The 22,168-nt window shown below is 31.6% G+C and overlaps 1 protein-coding gene across 2 annotated transcripts in view; it reads left to right on the top strand.

The window, feature by feature from the left end:
• Fur2 (furin-like protease 2) overlaps positions 1–22,168 on the top strand; it is a 918,757-nt gene that overhangs the window by 861,962 nt on the left and 34,627 nt on the right. For both annotated transcript variants that reach the window (XM_089595005.1, XM_089595006.1), the window contains exon 15: positions 482–763. In XM_089595005.1, the coding sequence (XP_089451131.1) occupies positions 482–763 (282 nt within the window). The remainder of the gene's footprint in view (positions 1–481; positions 764–22,168) is intronic.

Raw genomic sequence — 22,168 nt, 5'->3', positions numbered from 1 at the left:
AATCTGGTAAGTATAAATTTAAATGGTTTATTTAATTAGTAAGTTAAGCAAAACTAAGATAATATATTATATAAAGTATTAAAAAAGTACAAAGCTAAAACATACATCTTGACGAAGCCCTGTGCTAATTCATGGGCAGCATTTTTGTTTGACAATCTTATGTGTAAAGCATAAAGCATAGGAATTTATATTTTTTTAAGTGTCCGTATTACTTACACAACTTACGGTGTTAGTCAAATGAGTATAATATTGGTTTTTTAATGAGTCTTAAAAGTTATTCTGTTATAACGTCGATCAGGTATACATGTGATAGAGCCAGAGAAAGGGAGATTGTGCATATATGTGTGAGTTTGCGTGTGTTTGTGTGTAGGGGTAATGCTTTGAAACTATTTTTATATACTTCTATCATTTTTATACTAATTATTGATTTTAATCTTGTAAAAAGCAGCTAATGTACACAACATGACTTTTTTAATAATAGGTGAAGGATTAATGGAATGTACATCTTGTCCACCAAATTCTATGCTTGATGAAGGAAAGTGTGTAGCCTGTTTTGAAAATCAATACTATGACTCTTTGACGCTGTCTTGCCGAAACTGTCATTTAAATTGTGGTCAGTGTAATGGCCCTGATGAAAAAAGTTGTTTGAGTTGTACAAGACCTTTGCATTACAACCGACTCACTCACCAATGCAGTCCATGCTGTAGTTACAAGCTACATGATAATGGCATGGATCAGTGTTGTGAATGTGATCCAGACAATGGTATGTATAAGTCTAATACCGTTCATTAAAATAAAAATTTTAATGTGATCTAGTCTTACAATATGATAATATTCAAGATTGATTTTTAAAAACGTATACCACGTGCCACTTCTATCAGTGCAACAGTTTTATTGCTTGAAAAAGCAGAAAATGTACAAATGATAAAAATAAATTTTCCTTAACATTGTTTAAAGCAGCTGTTGTACTTCTGATTGCACTCAGCATTAATATTACGGTAAATTTGTATAAGCCTTTTTAGCATAGTAAGAACCATAGTGTAATCGAATTAAGTTTTCGGCAATGGAAATCCATACATAAACAAAAAAAATATATTGTAGAAAACTCAACACAGCCAATCGATTGTATTAAAATCGAACAATAATATTTTCCTCTAATGCTCCAAAAAATGGCAAAAATGGTAAAACATGGTTAATAGCGTCGAAAACGAACACTAAGCCATAAAAAAAAAAAAAAAAAAAATTATGGAAGTATGCGTAGCAAAAAAATGAACAAAATGAGCTCAAGTCAATCTCGATTGGTCCAGTGGCTTCCCCCCAATATTTCAAAAATCTCAGTTTTTGCCAATATTCAAAAATTAATAACTCTTTTTTGCATAAACATTAAGGGCAAAAATTTGGCAGAGTTGTAGCTTTAGTGATCTTCAATAACTACACCAATTTTCAGAGTCAAGCTTATTATAATCGATTGACCGTTTTGAGTTCTCTGCAGTATGTTTTTTTGTTCTAGTCTGAATTTCTTGAAAAATTACCGACATTTTATCTAATTCGATCACACTACCAGTGATCAGTGGGGGCTTAGTCATTCAAACATTAACTTATACTTCTCCAGCGGATAATGTCACACTCTTTTATATCATATACGCTCACACACAATTGTGTGTAAAACACCCACAATATACATTTGAAAAACGAAGTAGTAGTTAACGAAAAATCGTTTTTGTCAATAAATGTTGATTCAGTTGTACAAAATGGATAGTTAGCATATTGTTAATAAAATATATTGCACACATAATAACAATAGGTTTGCATGATAAATGATTTAAAATCAGATTAATCTTACTGTTTTTCACATGTTAAATTGAAAAAAAAAATTGATTAAACATGTAATCATAGGGAAGAATTATGTAAAGTGACATTTATCAGGAAATGATCTATAGAAATTTTCAAATTTTTTTTTTTATGGTTGAATACTTTAAGCTAAGTATAATTCATTTTCAAATAGATTTACAAGTTGTTTTTCAATCAAATAGAAAAGTGGTCTAGTATGCATAAAAGGGTATATGTATGTATATTCATATGAATCAAATAATTACCAGCGTTGCTGAATATTTGCGCTCCCCTCATTTCTGTAACCTTTCCGCCAGCTTACTATGACAAATGTCCTTAACTAAAAAAATCACCTTAGTCACTAATCAAAAAATTGTGAAAGTATAAGATGTAATGAAAATCTATTATTGTATTTACAAAACTGTGTATAAATAAACGATTAATGGAAAAAATTTTTTAAATGTAAAATTTCTTGAATCAATTTTAAAAAATTGAAAAAGGTTGTATAAGCAACAGTTCTTTTGTAAATTTTAAAAGCAAAAAATTAATTAAAATCAAATAAACATTTATTTATAAAAAAGCAACTGCTCCAAAAAATTTTCTTAAATTTCTTAAATAGACTTTGTAACTGTGTAAGAAAATAATTTATGTATGTAATAAATTAGATACTAAAAAACAAATCAGTCACTTAAAAATATATGAACATTTTAACTCAAAAGAATTTTAGATGGCACTATAAGAGAAGTAAACGGTATTTTCACTTCAAGGATAACTCATAGCTCAGTACATATCGTTCTTGGCTGGTATGTAAGACGTCAAGATAGTTCAAGCCCAATTAAAACTTTTTTTTTGTGTTACTTGTTTCCGAGTCTTAGGACCAGAAATGGGAGTGGAAGTTTATCTTCATCGCATATTTTTCAAGAGATAATATTCTTAAGCTGTTGATTTACTCCTGTACATGATACACCTATGGAAGTGTAACCTGAGTGATTTTAATTTCGCAAGATATAGTTAAACCAAATTGATCTAAATGCATATTTTCCTACAAAAAATAAAAACCTAATGCAACTAATCTTTGAGTCACTTTAAAACGTAGCTCTGCTATTACACTTATTCTACTTCCGATTCATATCTGAAGTCTTAATTTAAAATACATTTACAGTTTGCATGTATTTAATACAACTTAAAACTAAATGATCCATGCTTTCTTTTACAGACTTGTATCTAAGAACTTTTTCCGTTTCTAACTATTTAAAGGTGTGATCAATGTTCTAAGTTTATGTGTATTCTTGTGCACAATATTTGAAATTTTATGCTTCTATTTTACTTGTTATTCATAGATTCTTTAATACTCATGCACGTTATTCTTGTTTCATTTAAAATTATAATCAGTTAAAATTTATTTAATCAGTATTCTAGTCTTTAATCAAATAGAAATTTTTTTTTTTTTTGCTTAACATAGCATCTTCAGTTTTTGTCAATAAGACTTAGATTCTTATACTACGATCTGTATATGGAGTACTTTGATGTCAGATACATGTATCAGTGGTCACGGTGGCGCAGCGGTAGAGTTGCAGTTCTGTCTATCTCCAAGGTTCAACAGCATTTGGTAGGGTAAGTACTTGGATGGGTGACCATTCAAGTCTCGACGTTTCACTTCTGCTTTTGATCGATCTTCGAGGGGCGATAACCTGCTTATTTCACGCGTTGTCAATGTGATCATAGGCATGATTGAGTTAGTCAAGGTGTTAATGCGTGTTTAGTACGTATAAACATCTAGTCATAACTCAGGTTTGCACCGATGGCTAAAAAACACTACTCTTGTGTAAATGGCTATTTCTGGGCCTACGGGCAATAATGAACAATGAAGTAAACCATATATGCATGCATAACCAATGCACTTTTAAACCAGAAGATAATCTGATTTTAACCATACTCACCATATTTTTTTGACTTTAAAAAAATTGTTTACTCTTTGCCAGCCTCTGACAACCTTTTTATTCTAACAAAATACTACAAATAAAAGAACTAGGCTTTTCTAGATAAAGTGTAAATGCATTCTCAGACATGGTGTAAAAAAAACTGAAAAAGATAGTCACCTACTTGAAACTTTTATGGACAAATAACATCATTCTAAACAGATATAATCTCAAAATTAGCACCGAGTCTTGAACTTAAATTTCACACTTTTATACGATTGGTGCTACATTAAGACAATATTACTTGTAATTATTTTTACTATTGAGTGGCGCTTGGTATTTCAAAATTCATTGTCGAGTGTACTATCTCCCATCATTCTTTCCTATCTTGTGCTGTACCCATCCACGACCTATCATCTAACTAACGATTTTTCAGAATATCTTCTCTTAAGTAGTTAAAACTTTTTCGCTTTACTTTTTGTGGTTACCTCGTCTCACTTCCGTACAGCAGTACCGGCATTGTAGTCATTTTATAAAAACATTTTTTTTATTTTTTGAAATAAATCACGACTTAGAAACACTGGCCCCTTAATAACTTGCATTCACTGAGTTAAGTCTATGTTTAATCTTCTCTTCAAAAGCTCTAGTATTGTTAAAATTGTTGTCTACATATTAACACTTTGAAACCCTCTTAAATAATTTTTCCACTAATTTCAAGGTGGTTACGCCTGACTCATTTATTCCGCTGTAAATTATATATTTCGTATTTTTTCACTTATTACGAGTTCTACTTCTCTAGCTTTTCGATCAATGTTTCCGTGTTTCGTTTAGTAATTTTCTCGCTTTTACCCAACAAACTATAATCGTTCACGTATCCCAGTATTTAAGTTGTTCCATTTAGCGTTACCCCACGTTCATTTTCCTGAGCATGTCAAATCACATATATTAAAAGTAAATTAAACAATAACAAAGATAGCGTTTCCTTGTGTCTTCATCTCACACTTATTTTAAATGAATTGAAAAGTTTATTCTTAACGTAGAACCTTCGTTTGCTATCTCGTATGAGATGCGTATCATAGGTAAAAGTTTTTGGATTCCAAAGGATATTAAAATGTGATTCATTTTTAATTTGATAATGAATTCATATGCTTTCTTGAAGTCTCTTGATAATCGCCCAAAGTTTTTTTTGTACTCCCACTGTTTGTCTATTATTTATCTCAACGTAAGAATTTGGTCCGTAGTCGACTGATAACGTCTAAGCCCACATTAATTATCTCTGATAATGTCTTCTACAAAAGGTGTTCATCTGTTCAGGTGGATATCAGATAGTAGCAGGTTAAAAATATCCAATAACCCTACAATGACCCTATGGTTATTTACAAACGTACCTATTCCCTTTCTTAAAAATTGGTATTATGGCTGATTTGGTGCATTGCCTGGGCATTTGTTCCTATATCTAAATTTGCTTTATTAAGCCGTGTACTGTTATACTTAACCACTCTTTCCTGCTCTTTATCAGTTCCTCAGATATTCTGTCTATTCCCAACGCTTTGTGGTTTTTGAGGGTGTTTAAATTTGCGGATCGCTTTCTATACCTCTTTAAGTGCCGGTTTATTTACCTTCATTTGCGTGGTAACAATGCTTTGAAGATCTTTATCCTCATTGTTTAAGTAATGAATTAAAATAGTTTTCCCATCTTGTTAGTGCTTGCTCGTCCTCCATGATCATATTTTTATGTTTATATTTAATAAAAACATTACAATTTCAAAACTTCTTTTGATTTGCATTGACTCTTTGGAATACCTCACGCGTTTTGTTTTTCATGTAATTTTCTGTTATATTTATAACTATATTTATTTCCCATTCACTCTTCTTTTTTCTTAACACCTTACTTGCTGCTATTCTACAATTTCTGTAGTTTTATAAAGCCATTTTATTGTTAGGGATAAGGTTTATACTGTTCTAGCCGTTCATCGAGCCTTTATAAGTTTCCCTCTCTTGTCACCGTACGACGGCTTATATTTATTAAATAAATAATGTCCTACTATTTTTCTTCTTGCTTCTTTAATCGTGATTTTTTTATTTTTCCACTTTTCATCCATGCTCAGTTCTTGATCCATCATTACTGCTGGCCGATTATCCATGCAACTATCGATTTTTCGTTGATACTGTACGAGAGTTTAATTCCATTAAATCTCTTCATCGTGATGTTTTTTTCTCGAATTCACTGAAGTACTATTTTCTCGCTATTACTAAGGGTGCCCTAACCGTAGGTACTATCAGAAAATGATCAGAGTCGCAATCAACCCTCCTATAGTTCCTGACATCAAGAATATTGAAGCTGTGTCTTTTATCAGTCATGACATAATTAATTTGATTTTTAGTCAAGCCATCTGAAACGTCCACGTTGCTTTGTCAGTATAGTGATGTTTAAATTAAGTGCTCTTAACAACATGATTTTTTGATACCGCGAAATTGATGACTTTTCAACCATTATCATTACCTTACTCGAGAAGGCTTTCTTTTCCGAAAGTTGTTGGGATATCTTCACTCATAACTTTAGAAATCAGTTGTTAGTGAAAATAAGATTTATTGAGCAAAAAGGTAAGCTTTAAGTTAAAAGTTTTGACACTCTTGATTAATAGGATAAGAAAATGAAGATATAGTTCCCAACACTATTAGGGCTGTTAATTGCTGCATGAAAGAAATAAAAATGTCAATTGCTTCTGTTCATCTAAATCTTACGAAAAAGTTTCAAATCATGTTATTTGAGATAATATTAATGGGCGCGTCCAAGCTGAGTGAAACACGTGGCGTATTTTTTCGCATCAAAATCGTTCTTTTTAACTTGCTTACAAGGGATGCGAAATAGTTTTAAAAAAAAGTATTGACTTAAACCGATAGATTTTGACCTACTATTTTAGATAGTGCAGTCAGTTTTTACGTAAAAAATTTGTTTTCTTGCTATAATCGATTTCCAACTTTAGGCTGTTTTTTCTCAAAGCAGGTTTTTTTTCAACTTGCATTAGTTGAATTCTTTAACTACAGACATGCAAATTTTCAAGTTAGGACCTATAAAGCTTTACAAATGACATGCACTTGAAGATAGCGAGGTGTAATCTACCGCTGGCGCGCACGTATCTTGGTGATTGCCGGGTGAGATACTATTTTACAACTCGCTTATAATCAAGGCAAGGAAGTACATTGATTGTTGTGTTTTTGAAATTTACGAAATTATAGTTTAGTCCTATTCATTAGAGTACAAATAAATAATAACAATACTTCGTATTCCATTAAAAAAATTTCAATGTTTGCCACAATACGCATGAAAATCGAAGCATGGCGAAAGAGCAAGACCTGTTATTTTAGCAAATGGCACTGTTTTACCTGCCTTGTTTACAACCTGTCACGCTATATCTCTGATTTTTATGGAAAAGATGTGATCTCGAAAGTGAGTTTGTTCATCATTTATGTATGCACAATATTATGCACAATATTGCACAATATTGTATAAAACCTGCTGATACCACTTACTAAGAGTTACAAGAATTTTTCACATCAGTATCTTATCATCTGTTTGTACCTGTTAAGAAAACATTAAAAAATCAGCAAAATCAAAAGATGTTACTTAATATAAAAAGAAAAATCAGAAAACTGTTTGAAAAAAAATCTTAGAACGCAAAGTGAAAAAAATAGTTATCAATACAATAAGTGTATGTTAATAAATACGAAGGTTCGAAACTAAACAAAACTCTACTTTCATTGCTAGCTAAATTATTCATAAACGTGTATACTTATGAAAAATACATATGTTTGCTGCCACGTCAACTTCTTAAAAAATCTGCACATTTTGTAATATTAAATTCAAGTTTTAAATAAAAATTCTTTGCAAAAAAAGAACACCTGAAAAACTGACAATTTCAGCATTTTTATTTATTTTTTTATATATTTGTCGTGGATTATGAGTGAGTTGTGAAATAGTATATCACCCGGCTATTAAAATTATTTGCGAAAGAACAGAACACCTGAAAAGCTGACAATTTCAGCATTTTCATTTATTTTTTTAACTATTTGTTGTGGACTATGAGCGAGATGTGAAATAGTATATCACCTGGCTATCACCAAGATAAGTTCGTGCCAGCACTAGACTGCACCCCAATATCCTTAAGTGCATGTAATTTGTAGAGCTTTATAGGTCCCAAATTAAAAATTTGTATGTCTATAGTTAAAGAGCTTTTGACTAATGCAAGTTAAAAAAAAAAAAAAAAATTGCAACTCAAGACACAACAGTCTACAGTTGAACATCGATTTATGCAAGGAAAAAAATTTTTTTAGTTTTTGACTCAAAACTAACTGCACTGTTTGAAAGAACAGGTAAAAATCTATTGATTTATTTCCTTACATTTTCTTAAAACCATTTCCCATCCGTTGTAAACAAGTTGAAAAGAACGCTTTTGATGCGAAATAGGCGCTGTGTACGCTGCGTGTTCCGTTTGGCTTGGACGCACCCTAATTTGTCAGCAATATGCCGTCAAGATAATGAAAGTTAGAATTTTAACAAAGCTTTTACTTTAGTATATAAGATACTTATTGATTATCTTCTAGAAACTATAATAAAGAGTAAAAAAAAATCCTAGTTCTTAAGACTCTGCTTCATAAAACAGTAAAATGCTAGAAAAACCGTAGTAAAAACAAAAATAGCATATTAATGAATCTCAAATGTTAAATTTATCCATTAGTCATAGCAGTCATGTAAATACTTTCATTAATGATACTACTAAGCTAAAGGAGTGTAAATGCCGGTACTAACCAGTACTAAATGGACTTTAAATGCTCAAACACTCCTCATTCATAGTTCATGATAATGATCAATCTGTGGCTACTTTTACGAGCAGGAACTGCAGAAGATCAAAATTTGGATACCCATGACGTTAAAAGAATTTTCTTTTGACAAGGAACTAAAATTTTTGTCAAGTAGTTGAGTTTTAATTGTACATGCAACAGTTAAATTGATGCTTATAAATATACTTTTAGGAAAATTATTTTTAATGTATAAAAAAATAAGGATCGATTTGATTCTTTAATTTTGCATCTGACAACATCAAACAAAGCTCAACTTGTAGATAATATGTTACAAATAATTTCATTTCTAACTTGTTTCAACAATCTATTGTAAGTTGTTCTTTTCTTGTCTTTGAAATGATTTTTCCTCCATTTCTTTTCAAAGCTTCCATTTATTGTTCAATCTTCGAAACCATGAAACTTTTTTGAACTAATGTTACACTATTTTTTGTTGGAAGACAGCCTCCACTTTCCGGTTCGCTTTATGCTGCTATTCAACAGTTTACAATGTAATAATTATTTATTTTGTAACAATATTAAATACCTAACATCTCTAGAGAAAAAAAGAAAAAAAAAATAGTAAACGATATTTTCATCGAAAAAAAGGATCCTTACTATTTTCATTGATCATATTACGACTTTTAAAATAAAGTCAAAAAATATGAGAGCTCGCGTCAGAGCGTCTACTCCAATGTACTAATAGTCTAACATCGATTTTTTTTATTTCTAGTTTACCATTATTATCTAAAAAATTTATATATGAAGTGGTATAAAAAGCATTTTTCAAATTCGTTCTTAAATTTCGTTTTTTATTTTAAAGCACTGTAAATTTAATTGATGGAAATTATAAATCCCTATAAAAATTACAAATAGATTGAATACGCCTAATCAACCTATCACTTTACAAACTTTGATAATCCAACATATTTAAATTGTAAAAATGTTTTTAGTCTTTTGAATCTTCGTGTCTGCTGATACCCTCTCCGATAATTTTTTTAATTATAAAAAATCATTAACGTTTGTAATTTAATATAGTGAACTGTGAGAAAAAAACAAAAAGAAAAATTATTACAGACAACTTAAATATAAGTAATAATTGTACTTAAGTATAAAAATTTGCATTTTTTTTATTACATATCATGCCGAATGAATTTGAGTGTAATAGTACTTTTTTTTGTTTTTTTTTTTTTTTGTTAACAATGGAGAAATAGGATACGGCACACCACAAGGACTTTGGTAGAGTGGGACTTAGAGAATTTTTTTTTATTGGACCATTTATTCCTACTGAATAACCCCATGCCGCGTAGCATTAGTTTCACCCCGTAACTACTTTAGCATTACTCCAGGGTGTAGCCAACAGGAAGATCATCGCATCTTACAGCACTAGCAATAAAGTTTACTATTAATGATAAAGCTGCCAATCCTCGTAATCTTTGAAAAGGACTTAGGGTCCCTGAAAACCAGTACCCGTGTCTAACGCTCCTTTGTAGGCTGCATTTTTCGCAAGCGCCGCAACATGTTTCATGCTTTCCCAACCTAAAAAGTAAGTACGCAGCACAGCATGTGTTCGCATTTAACTTTACTAAGTCTTGAAAGGTTGTCACATGAGATAGCCTACTTGGCAACCCCTGCGTTCCAAATACTGATCTCACCGAGCCTGTTTACAAGCTGCTGACTTATCCAACACGGAGCAGTGAGCATATGTGAGGGATGCTGTTACTGCAATGTGATAGAGATAAGCATCAAACTAACTATGCGCGTAGAGAAACTATGTGAGGTAATAATTCATCTATTGGTGTCCCCTCTTTATCCACCGTCTCAGGTTCACTATCAGCTGGTGTGTCCACCTTCCCTATCAGCGTGATCCTTTTCCCGTCAGAAACTTCCGTCACTACTCTAGAAAAAGGAACATGACACGAACCGTTCGTACCATTAGCATAACAGTATCTGAAAAAACTGTGCGGTAGCCGCACATGAGTTTGGAGTTCCAATACACTGCACCGAAGAATCCAGTGTATCCGCTCACACCTTTGCCCGTACAGCAGTATTAAGTTAAAAACTGACGCAAGTAGCCGTCTTTTGACATTTTGCAATCCGTCAACGTTCAGCATTAACCGTAAAAGTGCTCCAGTATCTCTAGCAGCTTTATCACTTACTCTTTTGATGTACTTCCAGAAGTTGAGCTGAACGTTGACCTACACTCCCAGACAATACACCACCCAAGTTCGCAGAAATTGCCTCACCTTCATCATTCAGGCAAATGTCTGCCCCGAACCATCTCTGTCTGGTAAAAACTACCATATTCGTCTGATGGATCGTTAGTTTGAAACCGTGATCTTAGAGCCATCTGACACTATCGCGACCACCCGCCAAATTTTGCACTTGATTTTCTCTTGAGATCTTACTGTAGTGTACAACAATATGTCATTAACAAAGCCCGTCAGCTTGATCCCTGGAAAAACTTTAAGATACTAAAAAACATCGTAAACCAGGTTCCAAAGTTTAGGGCTAAGGAGCTTTGCGCGAAATCTGGCGTCTGATAGCTTTCTGTTTGTCCGTCCTTCATGTTATATCTAGGGAGCTAATTCTGGAGATATTTTTGCAGTATCTTTCTAAAGTCGTTTGGCTCATTATGGAGCCTACAAGCTTTGGTAACACCGGACCACTTGGCTGCGTTGAAGATATTCTTGGCGTCCATAGTCACCAGGACCCAGATGCTTTTCGTCTCATAAGAGGTCTCATACTAGTCGTCCAAGAGGCTGACTTACTTCCTTAATCAAGTTCGTATCAGCCTCTTTTCCTGGATTGTTTAACATACACAAGGGTCAGAGCGACGACTATATTAAAAGGGGTGGTTTGCTTTTGTCTAAAAGGACAAGCCTTTAGATTTTCCAGCGTTCGCTAAACAATCTAACGTACAAGCACATATTGAAAATATCAACAAAAACTTATGGCTTCTCTGCCACTATGACCTTGAGGACTTCCAATGGCTCCCCGTCCAGGCCAGGGGCTTTGTGACCAAGCATCTCCAAGACTACCGACTTAAGTTTATCAAAGATACAAAGAGGCATCTGACTTACGCTCATGTTCTCCTGCCTTCTATCGGAATTCTTCGGTAAAAGACAAAATGTTACCCTCTCCAAAAACGACGGCTCTATAAATCCCAGCGAGTATGTGCTGGGCAGTCTTTTCATTGCAATCCAGTAGCTCAGGCCTCACCTGTCCCTGTCTATGTTAGTGATTAATTCGTGCCAGCATCATCTCTTGCTCACCTTGATAGTAAGCCCAAAAAGAGTAACCTAATGTTAAAGTCAGCTCATCCAAGCTCATCTTCTCTATGCCTTTTTTCTGTAGTTGTGGCTGAAATGTCTACTTCTAAAACAAATACATTCGATCTCGAAATCTGGACTGACCAGTCTGGATTCCCTTGTCTATAAAGTAGCCAACGTGTCTTTCCCCATGTCTGTAAGAGAAAATACCTGATGAGATACGTAACTACATCCATTTGCTTGAGCTTTACATCCCAACCAAAAAGCAATTTGCTCTCTGGCGAGTTTCTGGCACATATCATACAGCAGAATGAACTCACCATACTGGAGAAAGCTTGTAGCCAGGAAAGAAAACCACGCAACGCTAGCAATTCTGTCGACCCTAGCAGGAACGTACCAGACCAAACAAGCATGAATGCAGAGCAATAGTTGCCCTAGCTCCTTGGCTGGCATGGCCCAGCAGGCCTCCACCACGACCGACTAGACCGCAGCAACAGAGCAGACAATTCACCTGAATCTTCTTCTTCCCAGGGTTAGCCTATTGACCAGACCTAGTTAGCAATTTGGCCTCCCATCTTGTACTTAGCATAGATAGCTTGAGTCACCTTAATACGCAGCCTAGAAATCACCTTACTGCTCAGGATCTTCTTTTGGCCATTCACGAGTTTCACCACACAGCAAACATGATGAGCCTTTCACCTTCGGCTAGAGACCATTTTTTAGGAGTTCTTAGAAGTGGAAAACTGCGTGATAAGGTATTGTAGGAATCTAGGTATAAGATTCTTCCATGTGATGCAAGCTCCTCAAGACAACCATCATTCCATGAGCTCTGGCCATGCAGGAGAGTATCAGCTAGTATGTAGTAGAAACGCTCTCTCTGTAGTCCTGTAACGGTTAGATTCCTTAATTGAAAGGTTCGCCACATCTTTTTTGTTCTTGCACGTACGACTTATCAGTGGTAGAAATGCTCTGGTCTCCCCAATCACTGCATAGAGTGTCACATTCTACTTCCACCCTAGCACAGCATCATGGGTTGCAGCTAGCCTTAGACAGTAAACAGGAGCGTTCAGGCTACATGAGTATGTCAATATCGATGTATGAAAGTGTTGATAGGATTGTATTTAGAGATAAAGAAGTTAAGAGAAGTATAAGAAAAGATGGTATGCTGTTAGTTTGAAGCCCCCTCACTGAGTCTGCAAGAACTACAATATTCGGCAAGGTTAGGCACACCGTAGAGAAAAAGTATTATAGTATGTTAGTTTAAATACTTATAAATGTATATTTACTAGTGAGGCTCTGCTCCCCCTGCATGTTTTACGGGCCAACCTCCTACTCCAGTTTAAAATAAGAGCCTTTTAATTTAATTTATATAATAGCAATGAATCCGACATTAATATTTTTGTATTGTTACATGTTATAAAGCTATATAAATGTATATTGATGGTTAAAACTTTGGTCAGTTTTTAACAGTTAATACCATGCTTGCAATAAACGTAAGCTAGAAATGTTGACCACACCCATAATTTTTTCTAGTGATTACGGTACAGCCCATTTATCCCACAGCAAACTTCTTAGAGATGTACTATAAGGTGTATAAATCATCTTAATTTATTTAAGTATATGAGATTTTGAATATTGTTTGGCTTATCCATTGATAAATAACACATGTGAAAATTTTAAGTCATTTTAAATTTTGGTACTATTATTGTGCTGCATTTAGTTGCCATTAATTTGGATCTTATCTTTTTTGACTATTATAGTGTTTCACGTAGAAAATACAAAAAATTTTTCTGTAATTTACAACAAGTTTTGATACTTTTTGGCTATAAAATACATATTTTCCTTCCATTTGAAATTTCAATGTGATTTTTCTTTACTTTTTTTTGTAATACTAGTATTTTCTTAATAGCTGTTATATTAATAAATATGTCTGACTGATTTTTTATTTTTAATCTCCAAGTTAAAAGTATAAGTACAACAAAATCAACCTTGTTATTTTCAATTATAAATTGCTTCACATTATTTCACTTATAATCTTTTTTTTTATTCCTTTTGCATAGTGAGTACATTTTGTATGATTGTAACTAATAATGGTTTGTAATTTATAATGCAAGTTTTTTTGTTCTTGCCATCGTGCTTCCTTTTAAGTTTGATTAGATATTTAAAAGTGATTTCTTATCAACTTTTTGTTCAATGTTAATATTAGTCTAATAACTGAAATTTTATCATCATCTTGACTTTGTCATTTTTAAATATAAATTACTTTTTTTGACTGAGCATAATAAACTACTAATAAATGAAAACATTTATACAAGGTTAAATAGAAAACAAAGGATATTTATAATTCATACTACCCAACTAATTTAGTACACGTTAATTGAAAAAATTTGTTTTATTGTCATAAATATTTTTTAACTTTATCATTCAAATTTAAATCAGATAATGTTCTAAAATTTTTGCTGTTTTTTAAACAGTAACGGAATTGACGAATTAAAGCATCTACTGATCTTCATTAATACAGGTTTCAAATTTCATGATAACAATGATAATGATGATAAGGATGATGATAATCATAATAATCAAAATAATAATAATCATAACAAGAACAATAATGCTAACGATAATAATAATAATAATAATAATAAAAATAATAATGATAATAATAATAATAATAAAAACGAAAGTTATAAAAGTAATAATGATGATAATAATAATAATAATAATAATAATAATAATAATAATAACAATGATAATAATAATGATAATAATAATAATCGACGACGACGACGACGACGACGACGACAACGATGGTGATGACGACGATGTCTCATAAAGTTTGGTTTTAAAGTAAATACAATATCTCAAGTATGCATGTGTGTTTTGTGCAAGTAACTAATGCAGACTTAACCTACTTCTGAGGTAGATGTTTCTAACTCGACGGATTTAAGTGAACGTCCTCATAACTACTCCTTTATATGCATACAACTATCCACGTAAGTCATTTTTTACACATATATATATACATATATATATATATATATATATAAAATATATTTTTTACATATAATATATATATATATTGCTGCGTCCCCTTGCGCACTCCACTTACTAACCTCCATTTCCAGTTTTAAATTGCTTAGGAAAATTAAAAACTTTCTTCTTTTATTTTTATTTCACAATCTCTTATTGAAAAGTAATTTGATCAAAAATATTTATGCGATAAATTTAAGGATAATATATTTAAATATGATATTCTTCGTAATTTTAGCAGTACTTTTGACAAATTAACTACTGATTATAAGCTGGTATTTATATGCTTTGTGCTCATCACCATAAACAAAGAATTGTGTGAAGTAAATTAAAAACACTATATGTACTATCAAAAAGAATTTAAATTTAATGTAATTTGGTGTACCATTGAGAATTCTCACTTCATCAACTACCTTTGGTTGGAAAATTTTTATTTGTAATCAAATTAATTGTTATTGATATAGTAACTGATAAAACAGAGCAAATACAAATTACAGTTACTGCACAGTAGAGGTGAGGTGTCAACGAATATAAGAATCACATGTATCTACGAAAAATTCTAATTTTTTTTGTGAAGGGTAGGGGGATGAGCCCCTCTTGTCTCTAACATAAAGTAATCACACCAAAAATTATCAGTTAATTTAAGGGGAAAGGAGGAGCTGTGGGGGTAAGTATTTTATAATGATCCTACTATAAAGTATCTATACTATACATTCTATGTTTTTGTTAAAAGATGTGAGGGAGGGCTGAGGGATTGGCAAATTTTCCAAAATGTATCCTTTTTCAACCTATTTTTATTAAAAGAGGATGATTATAACATTTTCTCAATATATACTATGGTTCTGTGGAAGATTCTGGGGGGTCATTAAGTTTACGAGGGGGTTGTTGGGGAGTTTACACATATTTTGTTAGGTTTAATTCATAGAAAAATAAAAATAGTTTTTCCTTGTATTGTGAGGGAAGGGGGTTTAAGGTATCGCATGGAGGCTGTTGAAGGACCATGGCGGTGTTAGTGGATGTGTCGACAGCTTAACCATAATAACTATATAATGTAGAAAGGTATTTACACTTGTATACACAGTTGTGGGAGGGTTGTTGAAATGGCGCCCACTCTATTCTCCGCATTTCTCTTTCACAACCTTCCATACATCTTTTAAAAAATAATAAATATTTCATTTACATTTATACCATTATTATTATCATTATTTTTATTATCATTGTAAGTATTATAATTATTTTTATTATAAGTGTTATTATTATTATTATTATTATTATTATTATTATTATTATTATTATGGGAGTTTTTCTGATTTTTTTATCCCATTCAACCCCCACCTCTATAGTGATTAATAGTCTTGTCCCCTTTAATTTTGTTCATCAAATTATAACTCTGTTACTGTATGCGTTGCTCAGTAGTAAGAAGAAGGAAGTTAAATGTGTCCTAATATTGTAAAGTAAGTATTGAAATGTTCAATTCTGGGAATTTATGGACATTTAATGAGTTTCAGAGAGATGATGCAAAATCGTTAAGTGGTAAAAGTCATAGAATTCCTAGTCTACTAGTTCATCTTGACGATGAGCAAAAAATTATTTTAAAAGTAACGAAATTGGAATAATCCATGAATAACTAAGGAACTCCGTTAACAATTTGGTTTTAATTAAATTAAGTTGATTGTTTTGCAAAAAAAAGTAATTATAACATTTATAACAACAGAATAAAAAGTAAAATGGATGACAACAAATAAAAAATAGTTATAACTATAGATAGATTGGATATTATTTATCTAAAAAACTAAGAGTGTTTTTCTATGAATATTAAAAAACAAAAAAGTGTTTTCAGTTTAAGAAGTACATTTTGAAAGAATGTTTAAGATACAAATAAATATACGTGAAAAATTTTTCTAAAAATATTTTAAGAAATTGCTATGAGTATGAGTTTAATAGTGCACGATTTTCGAATTGCTAAGATTTTTTAAGAAGCAGTTGCTGTTATGAGATCAGTTAATTTATAAAGATTTCTTGCGTAGTTTTTACTTTCAAAAATTATTTTAGGGAAGACAGTTTGAAATACATATAATTTTAACTTTTTAGAAGATTTTTAAATAACCAAAAAACTAATGTACTCGTTAAAATGAACAAGATTTTTAAGTCAGAGAGTAAGATACGTAAAAGTTTGAATCTACCTATATACCTATAAGAATTTGTAAATAAACAAATAATCATACATGTGACAGAACGTACAGCGTTTCAATGTTTCATAATGTGTATATTCATACTTGAGTCTTTCTTGCCCTCCAGATTATACATATATGTACATAAGTTTATTTCGTTGATCTTCTGGGGCAAATGAAAACACTTAGTTTAAGCGACGTTTCGTCGACTGGTGTGCCGACCTCTTCAGGCTTTATTAACAATAATAAATTATTACAATGACTATTATAGACAACAGATACATATAATGTAGAACTGACAAATAAATTACCTTAATTTAAACCGTGAAAGACAATTTATTTAACGTATCGAGCAAATGGCTCACACGCAAGTCAAACTGGCAAAGGCCCCAACACCGCAATGTACCCCACTTTTATAACAAACACACTCACACACCCAAACACACACAAGTTTCGCAGTGCGATGACCCGAGCCCTCAGTTCACATATCATATTATCAGTACACAATTCTAAGAACGTACATAGTCTTTAAAAACGTACAGAATTAAGAAAACTTTGATAAGTGCGACTTAAATTATAAGCATCTTCTTTCTTATTTTAATTATGAATATTGGAGGTAATGTATAACATTTCAGAGATCGAACGTTTACCATAATTCGGCTCTTTGTCTAATATTTTTATATTGTCGCACTCAAAATTATGGTTATTAGAATTTTGGTGTAAAGTAACTACCGATTCCGGTTTGTAGTTGTTTTGGTGTTCTCGTTTTCTCTCTTTTAAAGCTTTCTTCGTTTCACCTGTACATTTTGCTGAACAGTCACTGCATGAGATTTCATATACGACATTAGTATTGTCCAAAGCATCAGTAGTATCTTTTCCCAACTGTAAAATATGATTCAATTTTTTGATACCAATTTTGGTACCAATTTGTGATAATTTTGTTGCATCGCTTTATTAAAGTCACATTGGTGACCCCATCGGGGTACCAACTATCTGTTGATAAAACTTTTTATTAAAGGTAAAATATGTATTTTCAAATAGAAACTTCGTTAAATATATAATATCAATAAACGGGATTCTTGATGCACGACGAATATAATCTATACGTCTCTCAAGGCTTTTCAAAACCAAATCACACGATACATTAGTGAATAATGAAGTAACGTCTAGTGACACCAACACATAATCGTCTGGTATCTTGACAGATTTAATTTTGTGTATAAGTTCTGGACTATTGTTGATGTTGAATTTTGATTTTGGCATACATACTTTCAAGTCGTTATATAATATCTTTAAAAGTAAGTAAATTGGACTATTAGTTAATGAAATAATTGGTGTAAGAGGAATATCTTTTTTATGTATTTTCGGGAGTCCATATGCCTTGGCTAACTGTGTATCCGTTCGTGTAATTTGTGTATTATGAAACTTACATTTTAAAAATTCATTGTCATTGAGATATTTCAATTGTTCTTGTACCTTTTTTTGTAAAACTTTTGTTGGATTATTCTTTATTTCTTCGTATGTGTCAGTGTCAGCTAGGAGCATCGTCATCTTGTCGATGTAATCGTGTCTATTCATGCATACCGAGGTATTGCCCTTGTCGGATTTTAGAAAAATTAAATGTTGATTCTCTTTTAAAAATTGTGTTGTTTGATTGATTTTTTCATTATAGACTAAATATTTATGATTTTGATGTGTTTTATTTTTTATGCTAAAGTTAACTATTGAACAAACAGTTTGTCTTACAGTTTCTTTTAAGCTTACATTTATTTTCATGTTTTTTAAACCATATTCTAAATTTTTAAATATATCAATAGCGTATCCCTTTTTCAAAATTAATGTTGTTTTATTGAAACCTGGTCCAAGTGATACTATTTGGGCAACATCTTCAGGTATGATAGTTTGTGTTAAATTAATAAATTTCGACGCCTCGGAAGAAAACAATCCCAGTGCCACGGACTGCGAGCAAAACAATCCCAACTCTATAATTTATCGAAAACAATCCCAGTGCCTTATGCTACGATGAAAATAATCCCTCCGTACTACGTTGTGACGAAGAGAATCCCTCTACGCTACGCCGTGACGTAGAAAATCCCAGTGCTCTGTACTGCAACGAAGAGAATTCCTCCACTCTACGTTGCGACGAAGAGAATCCCAGTGCTTTGTACTGTGACGAAGGAAATCCCACCCCACTATTTTGTGACGAAGAGAATCCCTTGACGCTATGCTGCGAAGAAGAAAATCCCAGTGCTCTGTACTGCGACGAAAAAAATTCCTTCGCAGTACGTTGCCACGAAGAGAATCCCACCATACTATTTTGTGACGAAAATAATCCCTCGACGTTACATTGCAGCGAAAATAATCCTTGTGCGCTACGTTGCCACGAAGGTAATACCTCTGCGTTTCGTTGTGATGAAAATAATTCCTTTACATTAAATTGCGATGAAAATAATCCCTTTGCGCTCTGTTGCATCAAAGATAATACCTCTGCGTTACGTTGTGCCGAAGAGAAGCAGTAAGTTTTCACTTATTAATAAATTAATAAATAACATACACGTCAAAACACGTAATCACGTAAGGTTAAACCTTGAGCTCCTTAAAACTATGTATTCCTTTTGGTTAATATGTTTTATTTATCCATAAATAGATAAATAAAGGAATACAAAGAACAATGGGCGAAACTTCAAGTCTCAACACCTCAAAACTACGTTGCCGGAAAATTAAATAATTTCTTCGTTAGTATTTTGTAAGCTCTCATGATAAGTTTTGTTGTTTTTACAGAGGATACAATAAAAAATAATATTTTTTGTCAACTTTTTTATATTATACATTTTTCAGCATACATCTTTGTATGCGAAATTAATATTTCTTATGATTTCTTTTGTATCAAAGACCAGATTTTTTATAATATAAAAATAATCTTATTTCATACATCACAAAGTAATTATCAGATATTACTTCTTTTACAAAATAATACTCATTAAAAGTAAATAACGCTTATCTAGTTATAGTTCTGGGGGGTGTATGATTTTGTGTACAAATGTATTTCTTATTTTAGTCGACACTTTGAAAAAAATTTGTTTACACTCAATTTTGAAATTTTTCGTGGTTGCTTTAAATAAAATTGATCTCTCAGGGAGTATTTTAACATTCATGTGTAAATTTAATGGGAAAAAATACGTACTCATTTCTAAAATTATCTCTTGGACGATTCGATGAACACAAAATTATACACAACTCCAAAAATACTATTATAACTTTGTTGCACTCAGCATTGACGCTTATTGATTACTGTTGCATTATAATTAATCTTCAGTGTGTCATGACTATACTTATATTTAATATTACAGAAACAAAGTAATAATTAAAAAGTGAGCTATACCAAGCATAGCCAACATGAGTTTGAAAGAAATAGAATAGAAAAGAGAAACAGAAATCTTTTTAAATCTTAAGTACTGCTTTAAAATCATCAACTGAAGCTTGCGGTATAAGTTTTTTCAAGAGCATCGTGTTTAAAGCCTTTTTTTTCTGCTCATTTAAAGGTATTCGTTCCTTACAGGCCAAAGGCAATTTGTATGTAGTGACATCATGAAGCGAAGTGCTTCGCTTTAAAATTTTTATACTTTTAAGCTCGTCAAAGAAATTGTATTTGACAGAAATGTCCATACATTTTGGTTTGACATTTACTTCACGAATGCTGCCAATTTTCACTGGTTTCCACAAAAATAGATCTGCCAAGGAGTCAAAACTATATATATATCATTTTGATGGATTTCTTTCACATCATAATATGGCTCGTTTTCCTTACTATCCCGGATCATTTTAGCCCATTCCTTTTGTGTGAAAATACTTTTATTCTTCGTGTGGTTTTTGATTCTTGCGTGCATGGTGTCGCCCTCTGACTGGGTGTGCCCTACTTCGAGAAAACTATTCAACAAAAAAATTTTTTTTAATTATTTGTTACATCGAATGAAGTTGAAAAATTATTTGTGCTGAAAAAGTAACTGATTGAAATTCATTTTAAAGGGGGAGATTCTCATTAGTTCAACGAAAGACATGGTGAATTTTTTAAGCTTTTTTTTATATCATGATGAATTTCTTTACACATACTAGTTTCGTTACACGTGCTTCGTGCGTGGTACTTTTTAATGTGCTCAGATTAAAGTTGGTAAAAACATTTCGATATTTTACTATTTTAATTACATAACACACTAGTTTGACAAAGAGTTTTGTTTAGATCTTTTAAAATTTTTGTTGATTTCAAATTTACGCATCTACTAAATTTCATATAATCGTTTTGCCAAAAAAAAATGATTTTTTTTTAGAGATCGAATTAAAAGGCCGAGGTTACCTGAAAATCAATATTTTAAGATAAGATTATACAAATTTTTTTTTCTTTGCAAATGAAAAAGTACTGTCACTTTATTCTCACAAATTTGTACATTTTGTTTAATAATCGAGTTTTTTTATAACACGACCATATATTATCATATATCATCGGGTGGCTTTAGTTTTTTTTTTCATTTTTTTTTTTTCTCATAGTATTATAAAAGTTAATGTATCTCAACGTTCGAAAAATAATGATTTTGAATTACGATGGACATTTTGAATATATATTTATATTCGACGGCTAATAACTAATTTACAAAATTTGGATTGTATTAAGAATCGGTGTTATCCGTGTAATGAATGTATTATGAATAAATACATAAAAATTTTTAGTTCTAAAAACTAATGTCTAATTAATATAATTCAATTCATTACTTAAATATCGAGTACACGTTATGAACTGCAATGTAATGTAAAAGTTTGAGTGCAATTATTTAGTTGCGATGGATAATTACCTTTAACGATTAAAATTCCTTCAGATAATCTCAAGATATGAATAATTACATACATAATTGCTTATACACCCCCTTGCCTTTATTTTACTTTCAATTATTATACACATACGTTTTTATTTAATTATTTTTTCAATATTTTCATACTTTTGAAGCATATAAATTATAAAACTACCCCTAAAACGGATAAAAAACATTTTTTCGAGGTATAAGATTTTTAAAATTCAAGAAAAATTAAATAATTAAATTAATCCAAGAAAACGAAA

Source organism: Copidosoma floridanum, unplaced genomic scaffold (genome assembly GCF_036245765.1).
Source record: "Copidosoma floridanum isolate Cflo_tuat_1 unplaced genomic scaffold, Cflo_Japanese_pri ptg000022l, whole genome shotgun sequence".
Lineage (NCBI taxonomy): Eukaryota > Metazoa > Arthropoda > Insecta > Hymenoptera > Encyrtidae > Copidosoma > Copidosoma floridanum.
This window is presented reverse-complemented; position numbering and strand designations above follow the sequence as displayed.